The 23441-nt window shown below is 48.0% G+C and overlaps 1 protein-coding gene across 7 annotated transcripts in view; it reads left to right on the forward strand.

Moving 5' to 3' along the window:
* LOC140424993 (DNA-binding protein SATB1-like) overlaps window positions 1-23441 on the forward strand; it is a 220936-nt gene that overhangs the window by 35059 nt on the left and 162436 nt on the right. For all 7 annotated transcript variants that reach the window (XM_072508753.1, XM_072508748.1, XM_072508750.1 and 4 more), the window contains one exon: window positions 10031-10142. In XM_072508753.1, coding sequence (XP_072364854.1) covers window positions 10031-10142 — 112 coding nt within the window. The remainder of the gene's footprint in view (window positions 1-10030; window positions 10143-23441) is intronic.

Raw genomic sequence — 23441 nt, forward strand, 5'->3', positions numbered from 1 at the left:
TCAGATGGAATACGGCTGCAGGTGAATGAGACTCGAGGGCTGAAACAATTGAGTAGGGAGTGAGAGACCCTACAAAGCTGAGGGCAAATTGGAAAGACGCTGAGATTTCACGTGGTCCCAAATTTCTGCGGGAAGTAATATGAGTGCTGGTAACTGTGTGAGGCGTAGCTTTAGTGGATCGATTATTTAAAGTGAATTTTATTTTTACTAGAAATATCCTTCACCTGTTAATTAATGTTGCAGTTATGTTGATTTTAGTTGATTTGTTACAGTAAAAGTTTGAAAAAGTGAAACCTTATCCATTGGTTTTCTTTTTGTTGACGTTGCAAGGATTAATTTCCTTTTAAAAAGTTATCAGTCTTCACAAGGATCATAATTCTGTCCACCAATGGTGGGGGGGGGGGGGGTGAATGTTTAAGAAAGGCTGTCAATCAAGTGGGCTGCTTTGTCTTGAATGGTATTGAGTTTCTTGAACTGCACTCATCCAGACAAGTAGGGCAGATTCCATCATACCCCTGACGTATGCCTTGTAGATAGTGGACAGATTTTAAGAAGTCATGAAGTCAGTTGCTCGCTGTACAATTCACAGTCTCTGGCCATTTCTTGTAGCCATAGTATTTATTTATTTATTTTTAAATAAATTTAGAGTGCCCAATTCATTTTTTCCAATTAAGTGGTAATTTAGCGTGGCCAATCCACCTGCCCTGCACATCTTTGGGTTGTGGGGGCGAAACCCACGCAAACACAGGGAGAATATACAAACTCCACACAGACAGTGACCCAGACCCGGGATCGAACCTGGGACCTCGGCACTGAGGCAGCAATGCTAGCCACTGCCCCACCATGCTGCCCTTGTAGCCATAATATTTATATGGCAGGTCCCGTTAAGCTTCTGGTCACTGGTTACCCGAGCATGTTATAATCATAATAATCTTTATTAGTGTCACAAGTAGACTTCCATTAACACTGCAATGAAGTTACTGTGAAAATCCCCTAGTCACCTGTTCGGGGACATGGAGGGAGAATTCAGAATGTTGAAATCACCTAACGAGCACGACTTTCGGAATTTGTGGGAGGAAACCGGAGCACCCAGAGGAAACACATGCATACAGGGGAGAACGTGTAGACTCCACAGAGACAGTGACCCAAGCCGGGAATCGAACCCGGGTCCCTGGCGCTGGGATGCAACAGTGCTAACCACTGTGCTACAAGGGAACTCGTCAAAGGTAATGCTGCTGAATTTCACAGGGAAATGTAGATTTTTTTTTTTAATATCATGGAGATGGTCATTGCCTAGCACTTGTGGTATTGGTTTCCCCTATTATGACACTGATTTCATTCTGATGGTAGCCAAAGGGGATCTCTGATGTGCAAGATTGGTAAACGCATCAAGCAAACTGAGCAGCCAATCTGATTGGAAAATTCTCTTGTTCAGCAAACCAAGTCAAAAACACTGATAACCATTCTCTATTTTATCTTATACAGAAAGCAAAATAAACATTGGGAATTATACATGACATTAAGATAGAAACTGAATTACCTTTAACACTAGCTAGAAAATTTTAAAAATTATTTTCATTATCTTAAGAATCTATGGAATTTGTATCGTGGAAAAAGCATGAAATGACAACTCGAGGGGCGCGATTCTCCGACCCCCCACCAGGTCGGAGAATCGCCGGGGGCCGGTGTGAATCCCGCCCCTGCCGTGTCCCGAATTCTCCGCCACCGGAGATTCGGCGGGGGCGGGAATCGCGCCGCGCCGGTCAGCAGAAATCCCCCGGCGATTCTCCGGTCCGCGATGGGCGTGGATTGAACCACCTTTGGGACGGTGGGACATGGCAGCGCGGGCGGGCTCCGGGGTCCTGGAGGCGGCACGGGGCGATCTGGCCTCAGGGGGTGCCCCCAGGGTGGCCTGGCCCGCGATCGGGGCCCACCGATCCGCGGGCGGGCCTATGCCGTGGGGGCACCCTTTTCCTTCCGCCTTCGCCATGGTCTCCACTATGGCGGAGGCGGCAGAGATCCCCTCCACTGCGCATGCGCGGGGATGCCGTGAGCGGCCGCTGATGCTCCCGCGCATGCGCCGCCCGGCAAAGTCATTTCCGCGCCGGCTGGCGGGACATCAAAGGCCTTTCCCGCCAGCTGGCGGGGCAGAAATCAGACCGGATGGGGCTAGCCACTCCAGGTAAGGGCTCGGCCCCTCAAGATGTGGAGAATTCTGCACCTTTGGGGCGGCGCGATGCTGGACTGATTCGCGCCGTTTTTGGCGCCGGTCGGCGGACATCGCGCCAATTACGGAGAATCCCGACCGAGATTTCTAAAATGTGTTTCTCAGGGACAGAAAGATTGTTCAGCAGAAATGATGACGTGGTATACCATAAAAAAATAGTTACATATCATTCAAAAAGGCATCACATTTTCAGTGGTTTTTACACTGAGAATAAAGTGTAAGAAGTTAACTTCACGTCAGATCACTGACTTATGTGCTGAGTGTGTTTGCAAGGACTACAACAGCTTACCCTGAAATGAAATGAAATGAAATGAAAATCGCTTATTGTCATAAGTAGGCTTCAAATGAAATTACTGTAAAAAGCCCCTCGTCGCCACATTCTGGCGCCTGTTCGGGGAGGCTGGTACTGGAATTGAACCGTGCTGCTGGCCTGCGTGGGTCTGCTTTAAAAGTCAGTGATTTAGCCCTGTGCTAAACCAGCCCCAACCAGCGATTTAGACCCTGTGGAGGAGCTGGGTACTCTTGACAGTGATTGCGGAGGTTTGCGTTTAACTGTGTGTGTATGGACACCAGAAGTTACTGTCAGTTTCACAAGTGTAATGATAGCAAAAGCTGACAGTTTCACCATCATTACAACCACAGTCTAGGTTTCCATACCTTCAGTTAAAAAAAATTCACAGTCTGCATATATGATGAGGAATATTTGTATGCTACTTGTGTGTAACCGGAGCTGTCTAATCTCACTTTCAAGTGGATATCTGTGTTTCTAAATAATATTAAAAGTAAGAGTGGATAGTTGCTCATTGGTGTGAAATAAGCTCCAAGTGTTCTCAGAACGTAAAACCTAATTGGCTCACAAAAATTGCAATGTCTGCTCACTTGTGAGTAAACGCACCACTACTGACAAGTTGCTTTTTACTATTTGGTAACATCACTCTAAATAGGGTTTTTAATGCTGTCTAATGCTACGATTTATTTAGTGAATTCTAAAGTACTTCCCAAAATAATCTTCTGAGTCTGGCTCCAATTTTCTTTTGATTACAAACATATATAATGTAAAGCTTGTTGCATTTCCCTTTAGAGCAGTGAGTCAGCCTTGTGGGGGTGACTAAGATCACGGACTCCACTCTGAACAGAATCCTGCCATCCCAGTCATGCCCACATGGCTGATCGAGTGGCCATTTTAATAATAAACAAATACAACCATTTTTACTCTCTTCTTCCTGAATAATTAAAAGGACTTGGATGAGGAGGTTATTTTTTCCAGCCTGAAAGTTATTTTGGGAACCTTTTTCCAATTTGAGAATTTCTCTTGAATTATCCAAGTTTGAAGCATATTTTTAATACATTGTGTAACGATTTGCTTTTCTGTGGGTGACTTCAGGGGCAAAATTCTCCTACCCGCCCCGCCACATTTCTGCCCCGACCGGCCGGCGGGAATCTCCGTAACACCGGCCGGTCAATGGGGTTTCCCATTGTGGGGCAGCCCCACGCCGTCGGGAAACCCCCGGGCGCCGGCAAAACGGAGACTCCCGCCGGCGGAGAATGACGCCCCAGATTTCCATTTGCAAGATGATTGAATGACCATTGCAATCACCAATGAAAGCCACACAATGACTGAATAGGACACAAGATTGATAAGCTAAATTTGAAAGAAGTAATATTGTATTATTTGTTTTAGCAAGCACTTGAGCTCGCTCTAAGGTTATCTTTCTTTTAGAATAACAAACACTTGAACGGCATGCTACCTGGTTATGTTATGCCAGGTCAGACTCACTGACAGGGAGAGTGCTGAGCATATCAGGCTGTATTTTCACATTCCTAGCTCGCTGAATCCACTTTGTAAGAAAGTATTCTGTCAGAGCTGATTGCTGTTCCGGAGTGGGTCAGTGTGGGGTTGAATATGGCCCGCCACCCTGAGTGGAGATCAGAGGCCGGCACAGGCACTGTAAAGTGCCGAGGGCTGTTTAAAAGGCCCATGTCAGTCTCTGCAACTTCATCCCAGTTACTTTCTTAAATTCCAGGCCCTCTAGCCCACCCCTTCAGTCTATTGCTCCCCACCTACTCCCCATGGTACCTCCTGTCCCCAGTGGCAAATCATGCGAACCCATGCCCCTCACCCACATTCATGGTCTGTTAAAGCCCTGTGCCAACTTAATGACAATTCTTAACAATGCATGCCCACCACCCCTCACCCTTGCATCCTACATACTCCTCACTCAGTATCCACCATGAGCAGACTGAAGGAGCCATGTGGAGAAGAAATAACATTTGGGTCTAAATATCTATGACAGGCTTTACTATAATAAAAAAGCACACTCATTCATGAAAGCCCATTCAAAACTTTCAAATCCCTTCAAGTACTTAATCCTCTATAAAAACCAATAGATTTGTATTCATAACTGAGCATCAAAGACAGCTGATCCATTTAATAATGACCGAGTTCTATCGGCTGTGTTACACCTGAAAGATGGCGTGGCACAACGTGACTGGTAGGTACCCGGTGCTGGTAGATGCCGTGTGGTCCCTCTTCTGGGATCTAACCTAGATCTAATCTAGGGCAGCACGGTAGCATTGTGGAAGGGCAGCAAGGTAGCATTGTGGATAGCACAATTGCTTCACAGCTCCAGGATCCCAGGTTCGATTCAGGCTTGGGTCACTGTCTGTGCGGAGTCTGCACATCCTCCCCGTGTGTGCGTGGGTTTCCTCCGGGTGCTCCGGTTTCCTCCCACAGCCCAAAGATGTGCAGGTTAGGTGGGTTGGCCATGATAAATTACCCTTAGTGTCCAAAATTGCCCTTAGTGTTGGGTGGGGTTACTGGGTTATGGGGATAGGGTGGAGGTGTTGACCTTGGATAGGGTGCTCTTTCCAAGAGCCGGTGCAGACTCGATGGGCCGAATGGCCTCCTTCTGCACTGTAAATTCTATGATAAAATTCTATGATAACCGGCTCGCCACACCTCACAAGATCTAACGTGATCTCAGGCAGGATCATTTTTTTTGTCGAATCTGCATATTTGAGTAAGACAGCTACTCTCACTCTAATATGCACTCCCAGGATCTACCCAAGGCATGGGATCTAACTCCCTTGCCTTGGAGATCGCGGGCGAGCGTTGTTCAGTGCTTGTACCCACAAACTGGGAGCAAACGGAACGGCACTCGTGGGGATCTCTCAGGGGATCGGAGTCCACAGGTGTTTTCCTTTTGGGCAGGGTGGCACCCTGGCACTGCTTGTGCCACCTGGGCACATTGCCACCCTGGCAGTGCCACCAGGGTGCCAATGTGGCACTGCCTTCTGGAAGTGGAACTTCAGGGTGCCAGGCTGGCATTTTCCCTCTGTGGCCAGGGTGCCATAAGCAGGTGCAGTGGGGGCCTGCAGACTCCTTTATAGTTAGTTGGGGCTTGTGGGGGCTCGAGAGATCGGTATGGCATTTAAAAGTGGCATATCAATCTTTCCCTGCACTGAGGAATTCACGTGAGAGGATCTCCTCAGTTCAGAAAATGGGACTAAGTGCGGCCTCAGCCACATGTTCCCCATTGAGGTCCCCAATCTACCCGAATGGCCAATCGATAGCGTGAGGTTTCCCGGCTCTTCGAACGCAGGAAACACCAGTCTAATCACGCTACGGAATTTGGGTAGATCGCGCCCAATGTTGTTGACCTGTCAATCAAACTGTGAACAGAGGACACTCTTCTGCTGAGATAATTGTAGGTTATGTAAAGCAGCCAAGCATTAATAATTACGTAATGATAACCCCTGGGAAATGACAACACACAGCTATAGAAACTGCTGGAACAGATTTTATTTACCTCAGTGTAAAAGACATGACAGTTCTACAGACAATGGGCGTGATTCTCCACTCCCACGCCGGTTGGGAGAATCGCCTGGGCCGCCAAAATTTCCGGGGACGCCGGTCCGACGCCCTCCTGCGATTCTCCCAAGCGGCGGAAACGGCCCGGTCGAGTTTCGCAGGCCGGAGAATCGCCGGAGACACCGAAAATGGCGATTATCCGGCACCCCCGCTATTCTGAGGCCCGGATGGGCCGAGCGGCCAGGCCAAAACGGCGGGTTCCCCCAGGCGCCGTCCACACCTGGTCGCTGCAGTCGTGGGTGGTGCGTGAACGCTGGGGGCCGGCCTGTGGGGGCGGGGGGGGGGGGGGTGGAGGGGGAATCCTGCACCGGGCTTTACCTGGAATGTGGGGTGGCCCGCGATCGGTGCCCACCGATCGTGGAGCCGTCCTCTCTGAAGGAGGACCTCCTACCTTCCGCGCCCCCGCAAGATCCGTCCCCCATCTTCTTGCGGGGCAGATTTGGACAGGACGGCAACCACACATGCGCGGATGACGCCCGTTATGCGGCGCCGGCCGCGTCATCTATGCGGCGCCGCCTTTACGCGGGCGACAAGGCCTGGCGCGTGTAGATGACGCGGCCCCGATCCTGGCCCATTGTCAGGGCCTGAATCGGTCGGGACCGGGGCCGTTCCACGCCGTCGAGAACCTCGACGGCGTTCACGACGGCACGGCCACTTCGGCGTGGGAGTGGAGAATCCCACCCAGTGACTCCTGCATTGCAGGATAAGACCCTTTCTACAATGAAAAATGAAATCTGTTTGAACTCCGTTCAAATGACCCTGCTGAGATCAAGGGCTGCATTTTATAGGGGCGGGGGGAATAGACTACTCGCCACCCCAGAAGGAAGGTTGATTGGAAGCTAACTCATGCTGAGAAAGCCTGTACCAAACTATGCTATGTTGCAGGAAGGCTAAATTGCTTAGCAGTAGAGCTTCAGTTCCCCAGTGGGAGGAATTCCCACCCTCAGGAGCTGCCAATTAAACTGATTGGCAGGCAGCTCCATTATTCCCGACAGCGCCAGAGTTCAGTATTGGACACTGCTGCAAATGCAAAAAGAAGCCCGAAGAGGATGATGGCTGCCCAGAAAGGTAAGTCCTAGGGTTTTAATACAAGGACAGATTCTAGGGTACAGCAATGGGGTACGTGGGGGCAGAGGGTTGGGTTCTTTCGGGCAGGTGGCACAGACGGAAGGAGGGGATGACATCTTGCAGTTACCCCTAATGCACACAGTCACAACCCAAATGAGGCCTCCCTCCCCATTGTGGGCGGTCACTTTCTGGCAAATTTTCATATTAGAGTGAGACAGCTAGTCTCACTCTAATATGCATTCCCAAGATCTAATCAAGGTACAGGATCTAACCCCCTCATCTTGGAGACCTAGGATGAGTGCCATTTAGTGTTTGTCTCCACAAACGGGGACCAGACAGAACAGCACTCATGGTCTCCCAGGAAATTGGAGGCCCCCTGGTGCATTCCCTCTGGGGAGTGTGGTACCTGGGCACCCTGGCAGTGCCACTTGGGTGCCTGCCTGGCATTGCCAAGGTGTCCAGGTGGCACTGCTAGGGTGCCAGGCTGGCAGTGCCAAACTGGCATATTTTGCATAGCGGTGATCGGACCAGGGTGTGCCCTGCATGGGTGTGGGAGAGGAGCCCAGGGACCTCATTATGGTGTGTTGGGGCTTGGGTGGCATTCAGCAGTGGCGTCAGGGGCTTGAAAGACCGGGACTCCATTTTTAAATGGCAGAGCTCCTCGGTGAAGAAATTGGGGTTAAGTGCGGCCTCGTCAGGAAGTTCCCCACTGAGGCTCCCGATCTACCCAGATGGGCGTGTGAGAGCTGATTTTTCTTGCCGCTCTGAGCACCGGAAACTTCTGGCTAAACTCATGCAATATGGGACTCTGTCCCTCGTGCCCATAATCTTACTATTGACAACTTTCTCCTCGTCTTTCTTATCAGTGATCATTAATATTTACACTTCGTTGTAGTCAACAGGTTCTCAGATTGGAGACTACGAAGGTTTGAAATTCCCCCCCGTCGTTAGATTTGGCAAAAAAGCCATGGTCAGTGTCCAAGATAAAACTTGCATCCTTTCATCAACTCAAATTATCAACAGGAAGAATTAAACTCTCTCCCTCCTCTCATTGAGCGCGACCAGCACTCAAGTGCTGAATTTGGATCACCTGTCCCAGGGAATAGATCAAGCTGCTACTCCATTCAATTGTAACAGTGAACAGCTGGCAGCAGGGTAAATACAATTGTTCTCCTTTGGCTAAAATGGAACAAAATGCAGTGCCTGATAACCAATTGTGTCCATTGATGCTTGTTTTGTTTAGTTAAATTTCATTTCAGTTATAAGCGATAGGTTGTCTCCCTCAAGACCATGTTTCGTGTCATCCAATAACCGTTGGTGTTCGGTCATTAATTTATTTGCAGCATATTGTAGACAAAACCAGTGCAACATAACCTAGAACTCCAAGGCATAAAGGTTTTATAGATCTGCTAATATTCAAATGGATGCACTGTCCTATAGCAAGAATCATACCAAAAGAGATTGAAGTTTTTTGTCATGTGTGTGTTCGTCACCTTAGCTTGGGATTGTAGATCAATTGTAATGCCTCAATGTTAGCCATTTCTATAAGGTATGTGTTATTCATTCCTTTGGAATTCATTTCTCCCCAAATAATTTCAAGCTATGTATATTGAAAATGTTGATTCTTGGACCAAGTAGCAGCTTAAATAAAAACAGAAAATTCTTGAAATACTCAACAGGTCAGACAGCATCCATGGAGAGTAAAACAGAGTTAATGTTTCAGGTCTGTGATATCTCATCAGGATGGTTCTGATGCAAGGTCACAGACCTGAAATGTTATTATTTTGCTTGTGCCAGTTCATCTTATTTTTGTTCATTTTTTAAAAACAATTTCCTTATTTGTATTGTTCCTAATTAAGTTTGTCATCTCTCTCTGTAAAGTCTTGTTTTAAATAATGTCTTCCCTCAAACAACATGATAAGAGTGCAATGGTCCATTATAAAAATGCAAACCTCTTGGGAACAAGGTTGAATAACCAAGAGCTTAAAATGTTGAGCATTGTTTATTTGACCTCTATCAATTATATTTTTTATACTCGTCTTCATGTCATAGTAAAACACACAAACCTCCAACTCTGACACATGCAGTTTGGGATTCAGGCATGTAGGATAATAGAATCTTAATTTAATTTTTTTTCAAGTTTATTCTTTAATTGATTTCACACGAATAGAAGGTCCATATTAGATGCATCTAATTTTGATAAAGAAATATGTGTTCTCATTTAGATTAATTCTGTGCGCACTATTCAAATGCGACAACATGGAGTTCTTGTGCATTAACCAGGAGCTTGAATAAACAGTCTTCTGGAAGCTAATCATATTATCAGGAAATGTGCTCATTGTCTTGAAGGCACAAGTATAAAAGCTGAATAGATACAGCCTGGAAGTTGATTGAAGCACACACCTAATTGAGATGCCATCTGTTAAGCCCCAAATTATTATTGTATATAAATGTACCTCTTTCATCAGAATGGGGTTGAATTGTGGGGCTTATTACTTCTAAAGTGCATGTACATTTGCAGACCGTTGTAAATATATATTATTATAATTACAATGGATTTGTCCTTTTTTTAATAAATACATTATATACCCACTGTAACAAGCCCATTTTACAATGTTTGAGATGTCAGCAAAGCACTTGACATTGATCAAATCAGCTGAGATGAAATAAAAATATTCAATGGGATCCAGAAAAAGTTACGTTCTTTACTGAAATAATAATTATAGACTAGGTTAACTCTGGAAAAGTTTGGTGTAAGTGTTTTATTTTACAATCTTCACCACTTTAAACATTTGAGGTAATACTGGTTGAAACGAGTTTTAAAATCTTTGTTACTGACTGAAGATTTTGTTTTTTTAATGCAGAGTATGATTTCCTCCATTGTAAACAGCACTTACTATGCAAATGTATCAGCAGCAAAATGTCAAGAATTTGGAAGATGGTATAAACATTTTAGGAAGACAAAAGATATGATTGGTAAGCAAGGAAAATTATTAATCTGTTCATTATGATAGTAATAACGGGCACATCTTTTCAGTAAGTGACTAATATTGTACGTTTGTCTGTTTCGATAAAGCAATTTTAATCACTTGCACAATTCAAAATATTTTTAGCTGAATCTGAGAAGACCGGATGTGTTAGTTACTTAAAATTTACAGGTGGAAGATTCGGAATTTCATTGCAAAAATGTCACCTGCATGTGATAGTGTGTAGATACGAGATTACAGATGACTATCAACTAAATTGCTGTTCTATGTCATTGTTTCGAAAGAGATACCGGGCACCATAAAGATGTCTTAATCTGTACTTTTAAAATGTATAATTTTAACCTTTAGAAAATAATATAGATTTAATCCTCAGAAATCATTGATGAAGATTAAGTAGCATAGCGTTCTCAGATAATCGCATGATGTTTGTGAATGAGTGCATGAAATGCAAATTCCAGCGTGGAAAATGCTCCTTGCCATTTTGAGCTGTGAGAGATCGCATTTCGACAATGCAGGTCACATGCACTACAAATGAAGGCACTGATCTGATGTTGTGTTACGGTACCACTGTCATGACAGGATCAGTGTTTAGCCTTGATGGCAGTAGCAGTATACTTGACCTTATAGAGATGCCTGTTCTCAGCACTTGCATAAAAGTGAATGTAGAAGTTCTGTCATCCACTATTGTCAATCCTGCACCCTTGAGACCAAAAGAGTGGAACATCAAAATGGTGAATTGTAAGTGGCATTAGTTCAAGTGCTTCATGGTCTAAAATAACACTGGTTTAGACACTATAGTGAGATAATGAAAAACCCTCCAGAAATTATGACATTTTCTCTGTCGTAAATTTTGTCCATTTTTTTTTATTCTGAGCAACTCAAACCTGATATATTTTTATAGTAATTATTTCTCATAGCCTCAATATTATTCATCAGAGTGCTGAACTAAAGAGGAAAATTACCGTATTAGGACCAAGAGGTGAAGCAACACTTTTCAGAATAATTCGCAGCCAAAATGATCATTGTTAACAACTGGAATCAGCAATTATGATGCAAAAATGATTACAGATGCTTTTTCAGAATCAAACCCCAGGGGTATTACATAACACACAATAAATAAATTACATGGCCATTTTCTATGTGAAGTGAAGCAACAATAAATTTTACTATAATTTTATGAAATAGCACTATTTTAATTAAAAAAGAGAAAATAGTTTAGGCTATGCTTGAGTTTCAGGAAAAATGCAAATAAAATTCTCACAGTAAATACCTCAAAAAGCGACACTTGAAATCCAAACTATTGTTCATCACTAATTCACAGGTGTGCTAAGGAGACCTCTGTGTAAAATAGTGTGACATTGTGAAAGTAATGTTTTCTCAGTCAAGTGTTTGTTTGCAGATTAAGCCACATTGTAAATAAGTGAGTATGGCATGTAAAGAATGAGGCTCTTTACTGCTTCTACAATCATACATATATTACTTTTTAACCAGAAAAGGCAGTTGTTTGAACCCATTTAGTTCACAGGAAGGGCCACATTTAGGTAGAAGTTTGTTGGTGAAACCAGTGTCTAAGACTTGTGTGAATAAATCTGTGGAGATTATGATTATTTTCACTACCCAAACATGGAAATTTGCTACTAAATTTCATACAGTGCACAACGGGTATGCTTAAGTTTCCAAAATGTCTCTATTTGAATTATAACTCCTATTCAATGTGAATTTTTGTGGTTCAATGTGCTTTCAGTGTTTTGCACTGTATTTACGTGTCAATTCAAACAATCACGGGCACATCGTACACCGAACTGTCCGTTTTAATCAGTTTCAGACATTAGGTCGGATTTTCTGGCATTTCCCATCAACTGGACCTTTTGGTCCTGCAAATTTGTTTATTGGCGGGGGTGGTGCTGGCAAGCAATGCAAAAGCCGGTAGACTTTGGTAGGACTGGAAGGTCCTGCTGGCAGCCAATGGGAAAACCAGCAGGTGAGCCAGGTCGGCATCGACGAATCTTGGAGCCGGTTTCCTTGGTGGCATGGTTTTGTGCTGTGTGGGTTTACCTCTGTGGGATCAGTTTAAGTGCTGCTCCCCTTCATTAGCGGGGGGTTGGTGAACATGGTCCCGGCAAATCAGCCGGCGAGACAGTCATTTGCGGCATGAAGTCCTTGGACCAATTAACGTTTGATACTGGCGATGGCCTCACTGGGTCGACGTCAGGAACCTCACATTAGTTTGCGCTCTCCACCACAGGAAGCCCCAGCCACTGTGTTGACTTTCTGATCTTTAAAAAGTTGCTGCCCTGGTTAGACCACTACACAGTTCAGAAATTATTCTGTTGATGTTCAAAAACATTAGAGAGTTATTTTTGATTCCTGTCACTCATTAAAAATTACCATGTGGGGAAACCTTCTGTTGAACTTTATTGTCTCCAATCAAAATCCTAAAGTTATAGTATTGAGTCAGAAAAGAAGCAGGACTTCCGGCTTTTTTACTGAATATTTTCCAGGGTGGATTCAAAGTTTTGAAATGTGGTGGGAGCTAGCGAGGCCATCACCGATATAAAATGTTAATTGGTCCACTTAGTGGGGCCCCATGGGCTTAATGCCGCAAATGACTGTCTCGCCGGCTGATTCGCCGGGACCATGTTCACCAACCCCCCGCTAATGAAGGGGAGCAGCACTTAACCCGATCCCGCAGAGGTAAACCCACACAGCACACAACCATGCCGCCAAGGAAACCTACTCCAAGATTCGGGGTTGCTGACCTGACTTGCCTACTGGACGCAGGATACCCTGTCCCTCTGAGGGACTCGGCGGGCCAGCCACAGGGCAGCCAGTGCCGCCTGGGAGGAAGTGGCAGTGGCTGCCAGCATGAGGAGCATGACCTGAGGACAGCTGCACAGTGCTGCAAAAAACTAAATGACCTCCACCGGGCTCCACGGGTGAGTTGACATCAGCTCCTAACAGTGGTCCAGCCTTGGTGGGTGAAAGCAGTGGACAGGTTTCTGGGGCACATTCTGCTGCGCATCACACAGTTACTGATGCACATCAGGTGGATGCAAGAACATCTAGGCAAGACAGCAGGCTGGCTGAATCCCAGGACACAGCTGGATCTCAGTCAAATGCTGAGCATCTGCACCAGATTTACCTGGAGCTGATGCAGTTGATAGGGTGCGGCCAAGAGATTCAGAGGGGGATGTCAGTGACACTCCAGCAGGCCCAGAGCTGATTGAAGGAGTTGCAAAGGCTGAGGGAGCAGGAGATAATGCCGGCAATGCGTGGCACCAAGGCCAACACTGCTAGGCAGGCAACCACAGTGGAGAGCCTTGGGCACGATGTCAGCACCACGAGTGGTGGTGTCCAAGGCATTGCCCGGTCAGTGATGACCATGGCAGAATGCCTTGGCAGCATGTCCCAGTCATTGGTTGACATGTCCCTGATGCAGGTGGACCTTTGCGAGGCACTGCAGAGCATGTCCCAGTCGTTGGGGGACATGTCAGCACACAAGCATAGTGGTTAGCACAGTTGCTTCACAACTCCAGGGTCCCAGGTTCGATTCCCGGCTTGCGTCACTGTCTGTGTGGAGTCTGCACATTCTCCCCGTGTGTGCGTGGGTTTTCTCTGGGTGCCCCTGTTTCCTCCCACAGTCCAAAAATGTGCAGGTTAGGTGGATTGGCCATGATAAATTCCCCTTCCTGTCCAAAAAGGTTAGGTGGGGTTTTACTGGGTTATGGGGATAAGGTGGTGGTGTGGGCTTACATAGGGTGCTCTTTCCAAGGGCTGGTGAAGACTTGATGGGCCGAATGGCCTCCTTCTGCACTGTAATTTCTATGTCCCAATCCCAGGTGGACCTTGCCTCCCATGTTGTCCTATGGAGCCTATGTCCCAGTCTTGCTGAGGCACTCCAGAGCATGGCCCGGATCACTGAGGACCATGTCACAGGTGCAGTTGGACATGTCAAGGCACTGCAGAGCATGTCCCGCTCACAGAAGGGCATCGCTGAGGGCATTGACATTGGGGAGCTGCCAGGGCTGACCAACCCAGATGATGCAGGGGCATCCGGAGCTCAATCCAATTGCCTCTCCGTCCCACGTGTTTGGCTGGCGATTGCGCTGGGGCCTTCTGCCCCCACAGCCCGCCAGTGACATCGAAGGCCACGGGATTCGGTAAGCAGCAGGCTGCCTCCACCTCTTGATGTGCATCCTATGGAAACACCCAGACTTAGTGGGAGAGCACGGAAGGCTAAGCACATAGATGGTCACTGAGAGGGTACTGGGATTGAGAAGGAGGGGAGGAAGAACCATCAGGGGCTAGGGGCAATTGAGGTCACTACTGTACAACAATAAACCACGTTGCACCCGAGACATGTGAAGCCTCTTGCACATTATTCCGCAATGTGGGCTGACCTCCAAACCCCTGTTCCAGCCCCTGGGTACGGTGGTCCTGGATCAGACCCCCCCCACCCCGCCCAAGGCATACCATGTACAGGTGATGGGCATGAGCGTGCACTTGACAGACAGACAGACAGGAGTCAGACTATGACATAGTGAGGAGCACTAGTACTCAGCTCACAGTGGGTTATCATCACCCTCACGCCCTCGACATGGACCCGTTAATAGGGCCCACACATGCCCATGACCCTAGAGTGATGTAACACAGGCCCTGGGAGTGTGGAACAGGGCGATTTGGGGTGGGAAAGGGAGGAAGAGAAGGAAGGTGAGGCAGGGCAAGTGAGGGACGGTGGGTAGGAAGTAGGGGGGAGGGGTTGGGTTGACGGACTTAGCCACGTCCTATGTGAAGCAGGCAGGATGAGGGCCTCCCTGGCCCTCTGGGTATGCCAGACCCACGCCACTGCTGCCTATCCTCCATCCTCCGGCTGCTCCAAGGTCCTCCCAGGGCTTGTCCGCCAGCCCATCATGGTCTGGCACCTCCTCATCCTCCTCCTCGGAGGTGGCCACATGTTCCTCCTCCTCCGCATGTCGTACTGTTGCTGTGCCAGGTTGTGGAGGGTTCAGCAGACCAACACAAACAGGGCGATCCTCTGGGGGGTGCAATTCAGCGCACCACCAGAATGGCCGAGGCATCGGAACTGCATTTTGAGCTGTCCGCTGCACCGCTCAATGACAGCCCGGGTATATTGCCTCATTATATTGGGTCTCCGCAATCGTAACCGGCCTCCATAATGGCATCATTAGCCAGGTCCTAAGCAGGTACCTCTTATCCCCCAAGAGCCAACTGTCACCCTGGGGTGTCCCTCGAAGATGCTGGGGACCAGGATGTAGCAGTCGTGCATACTCCCTGGGAAACGTACACATGCGTGCATGATCTTCATGTGGTGGTCGCATACAGGTTGAACATTCAGGGAGTGGAACCCCTTGCTGTTGATGTAGGGCGCTCGCTGGTGCACACAAGACAACATGCGTGCCATCATCCCCTGGACCTGAGGCATCCCAAATCCTGCTGCCCTGACATCCTGTTGGGCTTGGTCCAGGTGAAGGTTTACATAGTTATCTGCCTGGGCAAACACGGCATCTGTGACTTCATGAATGCACTTGTGAGCTGTTAGTTGGGAAATGCCACACAAGTCCTCGCTCGAGCCCTGGAATGATCCTGAGGCATAGAAGTTCAGGGCTGCGGTGACCTTGACGGCCACAGGGAGCGGGCATCCTCCTCCTCCAGGTGGTGCCAAGTCAACGAGGACCTGGCGCAGGTACCGTGCCATCCCCTGTTTAGGTGGATCCTCCTGCAGCACACGCTGCCCGTCATATATTCGAAAGACCAGCGACACCTGTACACCTTGGGCCGTTGCTGACCTTATCCTCTGGGTTCCTCCCTGGTCTGATGGGGAGTCAGGTCCTCAGGGTGTGGAGCGGGGACCTGCACATGGGTCGCCGCCTCGAGCCTCTCTTGACGTGGTTGCTGCTGTTGCTGCCTGGCCTGCCACTGGCACCGCGAGGGCTTCTTCGGTCTCCAAGAAATCATCCATTCTGTCTAATATGTAAGAAATTGATGAGGGTGAAGTACAATCAAACAGCAATGGCCTCCAGCCCAGTACCCTCTGTACCCCCTTGGCTCCCCTCTTCACAACCCCTGTTGTCCCTCAGGATGCTGTCCAACACACCCTGCACATGCGCCCCTGGCTGCAGGGGGAGCCCCCGTGCACCAGAGCACACGCTCCAGACACCCCATGGTAACGTTACCTGAACCGGGGGCTGGTTCCCTCCCCGGTGCACACACCCACCCTCAGGTTGTGAGCATGTCCCCAGTGCTGAGGCCCAGCCCTCAGGTGTTTGGATGTTGCCTGCTGACTCTATGGTCTTGAAGCCTCCCGTGTTCGGGCAGAGTGTCCAGGCCTCATGGTATGGCTGGGATGCGAGGCAGTAGCTCTCACCTGCAACATGGCACGTGTACCCACAGGAATCCATTTGGCGGATGTGAAGTGCTCACATTACTAGAATCGACAATTCCCTGTTCAGCTGTGCGCCTGGAGGCCGCCACAGTCAGTGGGGGTCATGGGTGGTCGGTGGGACAGGTGCGCAGTAGCCGAAGCTGCCTCCGTTCTGGGCATGACGATCCAGGGGGTGGCATGGCGGAGGCGCGGATGCTGGAGCATCCACCCCTCCTTCCCCTATCCCCCTCTGCCTCCCGGGCACTGAACTATCAACCGCTGTGTACCCGGGCTGATTGCCTGACTTCAAAGATGGCTACCGGACTACACACCTCCTCGGAACCCCACAGCAGCTATTCCTTCAGCTTCATGTTTTGAAAAAGGTGACACCCACGTGACCACTTGCTGGGAGGCGGTTAGATAGGGAGCCGTTCCCGTTAATAGTGATTGAGATTGACTTTAATTGCCGATTATTGATTTTTCGCCACGTTACGGTGAGATCTTGATTCGCCAACGAGAACAGGCCGGTTAGATCGTAAACCGACTGGCATCCAGCGCAGTTCCCGATTTTGGCCTCTCCCACGATCTAATGGCCGCGTCGCGCGAGAGCGTGATGCGACCAGTAGATCCCGCCCTAAAGGTCATTTGTGGCATGTTATACTGGAGTTTTTCTCTGGCTTTATCAGCGAGTTCCCCACCGTTATCGAAGCACACTGCGGATGCGATCGAATGGCCATGCTGCGTCCAAAAAGCAGTGCAACATGGCCGATAGAAGCCGGGAGACCCCGCTCCCAGGATCTACCCGGCTAGCAATGCCTCACGTGATCTAACACGCGATCTCGCAAAATGTTGCAATGTGAATGGGCGGGATCACTTTTACGCACATCTGCAGATTAATGTGAGACAGCTCGTCTCACTTTAATATGCAGTTTCCCCGAGACCTTGCGAGAGTGCTGTTCAGTACTGGTCTCCACAAACGGGGACCAGATGGAGCACCACTTGTGGGTGCTCCCAGGGAGTCGGAGGCTCCCAGGTGCATGTCTTCTGGGCAGGGTGGTATCTTGGCACCCTGTCAGGGGTGCCCCGTGCAACCTTTGGGTGTTTGTGGGAGTGGGGTGGGGGGAGTGGGGGGGGGGGAGAAGCTGGAGCCCTCCCATAGTGCATTGGAGCTGGGGGGGGGGGGGGAGGGGGGGTTGGGGGTGGTGGTGTCAGGGATCGCTTTTGGGGCTCCAGAGATCGGGACGGCGTGCCGATCTCTCGTTACACTGAGGAGTTCCGGCAAGCGGAGCTCCTCCGTGCACAAAACAACGTTATGTGCGGCCTTGGCTGCGCATTCCCCACTGAGGCCCCCTATCTAACCGGGGTACTGTTTATAGCGTTGTGTTTCTCGCCACTGCAAATGCTGGGAAATATATGGCTAAAGGTGCTTGGTATGGGGCTTGGTTCCCATTTAGTTAAATCTCCCCCTACCTCACTCTTTTGGGGGCTCTGGGAAGTTTCTAATCCCTGTCAAGCCCACACTTAGAATTATTTTCATCACTGGGGAGCTGAACTTGTTGGCCAGACCGGCTCCTCCGAGATTGGGCCACTGTTTTGAAAGGGTGTCCTGATCTCTATGAGTGCTTGTGGATCCCACCTATGGGTAATATTGCATCCCCCACCACATGATGACACCCCCCATCCCCCTTCACCTGGCCCAACCTTCCAGAGGCTCCTTCATACCCGGCCTCTGTCAACCCCGGCCTCCATTAATGGGTATGGCTCTTCAGACCCTGACCCTTGGCAATGCCACCCTGGCACTGGTACCCTGGCAGTGCTCCTGCTGGCTTTGTAGTGCCACCCAGGTACCTTGGTAGTGACAGGGTGACCTAGGTGCCTGCCTGGTAGTGCCAAGGTGCCCACAATCCAAGGAGGGCCAGGGTGCCACCCTATCCAGTCCGTGACACCTAGGGGCTTCTGATGGCCCGGGAGATACGCTGGGTGCCGTTTCGCTTGGTCCATGTTTGTGTGGACCAGTACTGAATGGTGCCTGGCTGGGGACTGCCCGGGGAGGCCGTTAGATGCCGGCAGCCCAGTAGATCCCAGGTGAGCATACCTAAGTGGGTTTAAAATCGACATATGCCCGCGTGGCTTGGTCATACCCACTGTAGACGGGATCCTGAACGTGACACCTCCTGAGGTAGGGATAGATCTCGTGAAACATCCTGGCTGCCAGGAAGCCTGCGGGAGGCCTTTCCTGACATCTACCGGCGACATTGCCAATGATGCCAATGTCTTTTGGGGTGCAGCCAAATTAATCTTTTCAATCTCACCTTGTGATTAATAACTCTATCACCATCATTAACATCAACTGAGAGCCCAGTTTTCTCTCTTTCTCTTGCTTTACACGCCCCCCAAATTGATTTTGCACCGGATTTTGTAGGTGTGATGCTAATGAACCGTCTGTTGTCATTACAACTGCAAAACTGACAGCAGCTCATGGAGTTCACATATACGTAATTAAATTCAGGTGCAATGTGGCCGGTAGATGGCTGGTTTAGCTCAGTGGGCTAGACTGCTGGTTTGTGATGCAGAACAAGGCCAGCAGCGCGGGTTCAATTCCCGTACCAGCTTACCCGAACAGGTGCCGGAATGTGGCGACGAGGGGTTTTTCACAGTAACTTCATACTTGTGACAATCAAAAGTTATTATTATGAGAGATCACGCCCCTCTTTCAGAATTTGTAGATTTCCCTCTCTGAATCTGATCTATCTTAAATGGTGCAGTTGATGATTCGCAAATTCAGGTGACAATTTATAATAATCATTGTACTGAGAGCCAAGCGACTCATTGACTAAGTGAAATCTAAGCGAACATGCGGAGTTGGAAATGTATGGAAACTCGTTCAATATCTGAAAGAGAAAGATAGTTTAAATGTTTTAGGTGGGACTTTTTATTAGAAGTTAACAAACCAAAGGCTTAAAAGCAAAGCCATTTGAGGAATGAATTAAATTCTTAAGAGCAAAGACATTTCACATTATCTGGCTAATCATCTTACTTGTCATTGATTAATGTGACGAGCTCCCAATCAGTTTGCTGGTACTCTTGGCAATTTGCACTCCATGGCAACCTTGTCTTTGAGGAGTGAGGATGTCTGCAGTTTACTTTCATCCTTCCCATAATTCCAGGTCATTCCAGTCCATTGACCAGCCATTTTCTTTTTTTAAAGATTATTTCACACATTGTAATAATGAACCAAGCCCTTAATACTTGTATCTGATTGTTTTCCTCTGGCATTTTGCGAGTTCCATTGGATCCATAGAATCTTTGCCGTGCAGAAGGAGGTCATTTGGTCCATCAAATCTGCACCGACCCCCTGAAAGAGAATCCTACCTGGACTCCTTCCCCCACCCTCTCCCCCGAACCATAACCCCACCTAATCTGCACATCTTTGGACTGCGGGAGGAAACCGGAGCACCCGGAGGAAACCCGCGCAGACACGGAGAAGATGTACAAATTCCATACAAAACAGTCGCCCAAGGCAGGAATCGAACCTGGATCCCTGGCGCTGTGAGGTAGCAGTACTAACCAGATGAAAACATTTAGCCTCTGGCTGACTGAAAAATTGTTCCGCAGACTGCTTTACAACTAAGTTAAGTTCAAGGTGATGTAAGCAGGCCAAGTTTTGATGTGATCTTTATCCATCAAGTACTGATCGTTACTGACCATCAGATGAATTATTTATCTATAACATAAGTTGCCCAGAACCAGGAAAGTCTCCCATGACATTTATGTGGGAAATCATGACTATACATAGTCTTCACAGAAGTGGTATTACAGAATGGGTATAATTAGGTAGGATATTTAGTTGCAACCAAATATTCATTTAAAGGTATGGGCGGACTTTTGTCAGGCCCAGATGAGGCCTCGTCCAGCTGTCGGGGAAACAACGGACAACCTGCTATCAGTTCAGTGGAGGTGGTCCAACAGAATTAAATACCCTTCAGACACATAATTGGCCTCTATTGAGCTTCTCCTGTGATTGTGGTCCTGGCGGCAGAGGCAATGCCTGCCAGCTAATCAGAGGTTGGTGCGTGTCACTGCTGCCTATGGGAGCAAGAGCCGTGGCTGCTAGGTGGCACTGCATCAAGCCAAGGGTCAGGATCATCAAGGGAGCCCAGCAAAAGGTGATTGAAGGCGGAATGGAGGACGCAGGGTACAGGCCACGGGGCGTTGGAGGCAAACCAGGGGGGTCCCTGTCAAGAGTCACCCGATGCTGCGTTCTTCAATCATAGTGCCTGATAATGAACAGTATAATCCCTCCCCACACACACCTGGGAGGCTGCTGGCAAGCCTGATAGATTTTGCTGGATGGCCTGCAAGGGTGTTGGAAACTACCACGTTTTGCGGTGGGCTCAGGGATAATGGGTGTCAATTGTCTCATTAATGAACCTAATTCATATCAAGCTGCTGACGGCTGGGAATCCCATGTCAACCCATTCTGCCCTCCAACTTCATCAGGACGTGTTTTCCCATCACCCAGAGTCTAACTCAGGGCTTCTCCCATATTAAGTGTCCAGCCGTTATAGGCTGCATATAATCTCAGCTTTATATGTTCAGTTATTATTTCCTGTTATTATTTCCTTTATAACTTCTCCTGCTCACATTCATATTGGAAACCACCCTTTGTGAACTGATCATATTGGTATTATACCCACCTGCTGTTGGTGTGAAAAAGCATTTTTGTAAATATAACATGATAGATTGTTTCATACGTAACTTACCCTAGAAATCAGATCATGGAAATTCATAATGAAAAAAATTGGAATATGGACTTTCTTTATGTTACTAGTCAATGTATTGTGTTGTATTTAGTGAATTGAGACTAAGGCCTGAATTTTTGAAAAGATGGAGGGCCTCTCTGTCATAATTAAAATGCGGTGGAGGCCCAGATCTGGAAGATCCCTGCTGAATATGACGCCCATCTTGTATCCCAAGGTGGGAGGGAATTGGGGCGAGTTCCATAATGCAGCTGCTCATAAACAACACCAAGTGTCTCCAGTCATCATCTTGGAGTGGGAAAGTGACACGTGCTGGTTCGGGCACATCTAAACTTTGCGGAATTGTTTGAATAGATGGGGTACTCTTTTGGATATGGTCCCAGGACTCCTTTGGGAGAGGTTACGTGCCTTTTGGGATTGTTGAAAGCAGACATGAAAGTTTGTAAAAATTGCATAACCTCATTGGAACGGTCAAGCTGATTGGAACGTCAAGCTTATTGGAGCTGTCAAGTCATTTAAAAGCCCTGCCGTTTAAATATTTGAAAAAAAATGTTTCAAGACAAGGTTGCTTTCTATTAGTCCGTTGACATAGCCTGAGGTTTATCAGCACTGGGTCACATAGAACATAGAACATACAGTGCAGAAGGAGGCCATTCGGCCCATCGAGTCGGCACCGACCCATTTAAGCCCTCACTTCCACCCTATCCCCGCAACCCAATAACCCCTCTCACCTTTTTGAACACTAAGGGCAATTTAGCATGGCCAATCCACCTAACCTGCACGTCTTTGGACTGTGGGAGGAAACCGGTGCACCCGGAGGAAACCCACGCAGACACGGGAAGAATGTGAAGACTCCGCATAGACAGTGACCCAGTGGGGAATTGAACCTGGGACCCTGGTGCTGTGAAGCCACAGTACTATCCACTTGTGCTACCATGCTGCCCTAAAGGTGGCAGATGTCAATTACAGCAGGGTGTTGCAGAGATTGTGAGGCTGGTGGTGGCATGTTGGTGTTGAAAATGGCAATGTCAGGGTTAGTGCTGCTTGACTAATTTTATAACATTTCCATTAGCACTGTTGGGGGCCGCTCAGTTCACAGTTTGAATCACAGCTCCAAGTGGTTATACACTCTTTGGAGTGGAACTTTGAATTCCAATGCTTGTTTTTATAAGCAATTAAAGGAAGTTAAATGGATTAAATGGGGTTTTGTCAATGAGAGTGTATTTTTGAAATAGTGAGTTATTTAATAGACGCTCAATAACGTAATTTTATTTAATCTCGGTAAGGGTCCTGACGTCTGTCCATGGTGGATCCTGGGTGAGTTGGCATGATAGATGTAGGGCTAAGGGTAGGGTTGGGGGGCATTGGCTTGATACGAGTTGGCACGAAGTTGGCAAAGGGTCTATAAAGGGGAGTTGGGTAGAGGGGCATAGGTTGACATGGAAGATATACAAAACCATGGGGGCTGTGTGGGGGACTTGAGGTGGTATGGGTTTGCATGGATAGGGCATGGGTAGTGTGTGGGGGTTGAGGACTGGAGGGCTTATTTTTATTGCTTTTATAAAAACTTCCACACAGTGCTGATGCACTGAAACAAGCATTCTGTCCAGCCTGCTTCCACAACCAGCAGTCTCTGCACTCATTCCAGCTTTGCCAGCCACAACTTCCATTTTCACTCTCCTGTTGGGAATGAAAATCTGGCTTTCTGGGAGACTTTCAGGATTAGCAAAGGTAGAATGGTGGGGGTGGGGTGTACAGAGAGAGGAGATGGAGTTGGTAAGAGGCAGTAGTTTTGAGGATGGGCAGGGAAGAGAATAATGAGAGGCCAGAGGAGTGTCCGAGGCCCAATGGGGAGGATGCAGCAAGAGTATCATTGGATGCTGGAAAATGTCTAGGGCTCAGCCAACGAGACGGACGCTGTTGTCTTGAGAACAGCCTCTAATTAGCAGAGAGTTTGCAGAATGAAACACAGAAAAGGTCAAAGTTGGAAAGCAGTGATTCCAATATAATAAACCCAGGTGGAGTAAGGTTTGGATAGACTTGAAATGACAAGTTAAAGGGGGAAGTGGGATTAGGAGAGGGATGGGAGAGAGATACAGGAGAAGAGTAGGAGGAGAAGTAATGCGAAGCAAGGGGATTTTGGACT

This window comes from Scyliorhinus torazame, chromosome 6 (genome assembly GCF_047496885.1).
Source record: "Scyliorhinus torazame isolate Kashiwa2021f chromosome 6, sScyTor2.1, whole genome shotgun sequence".
In the NCBI taxonomy this organism is placed as follows: domain Eukaryota; kingdom Metazoa; phylum Chordata; class Chondrichthyes; order Carcharhiniformes; family Scyliorhinidae; genus Scyliorhinus; species Scyliorhinus torazame.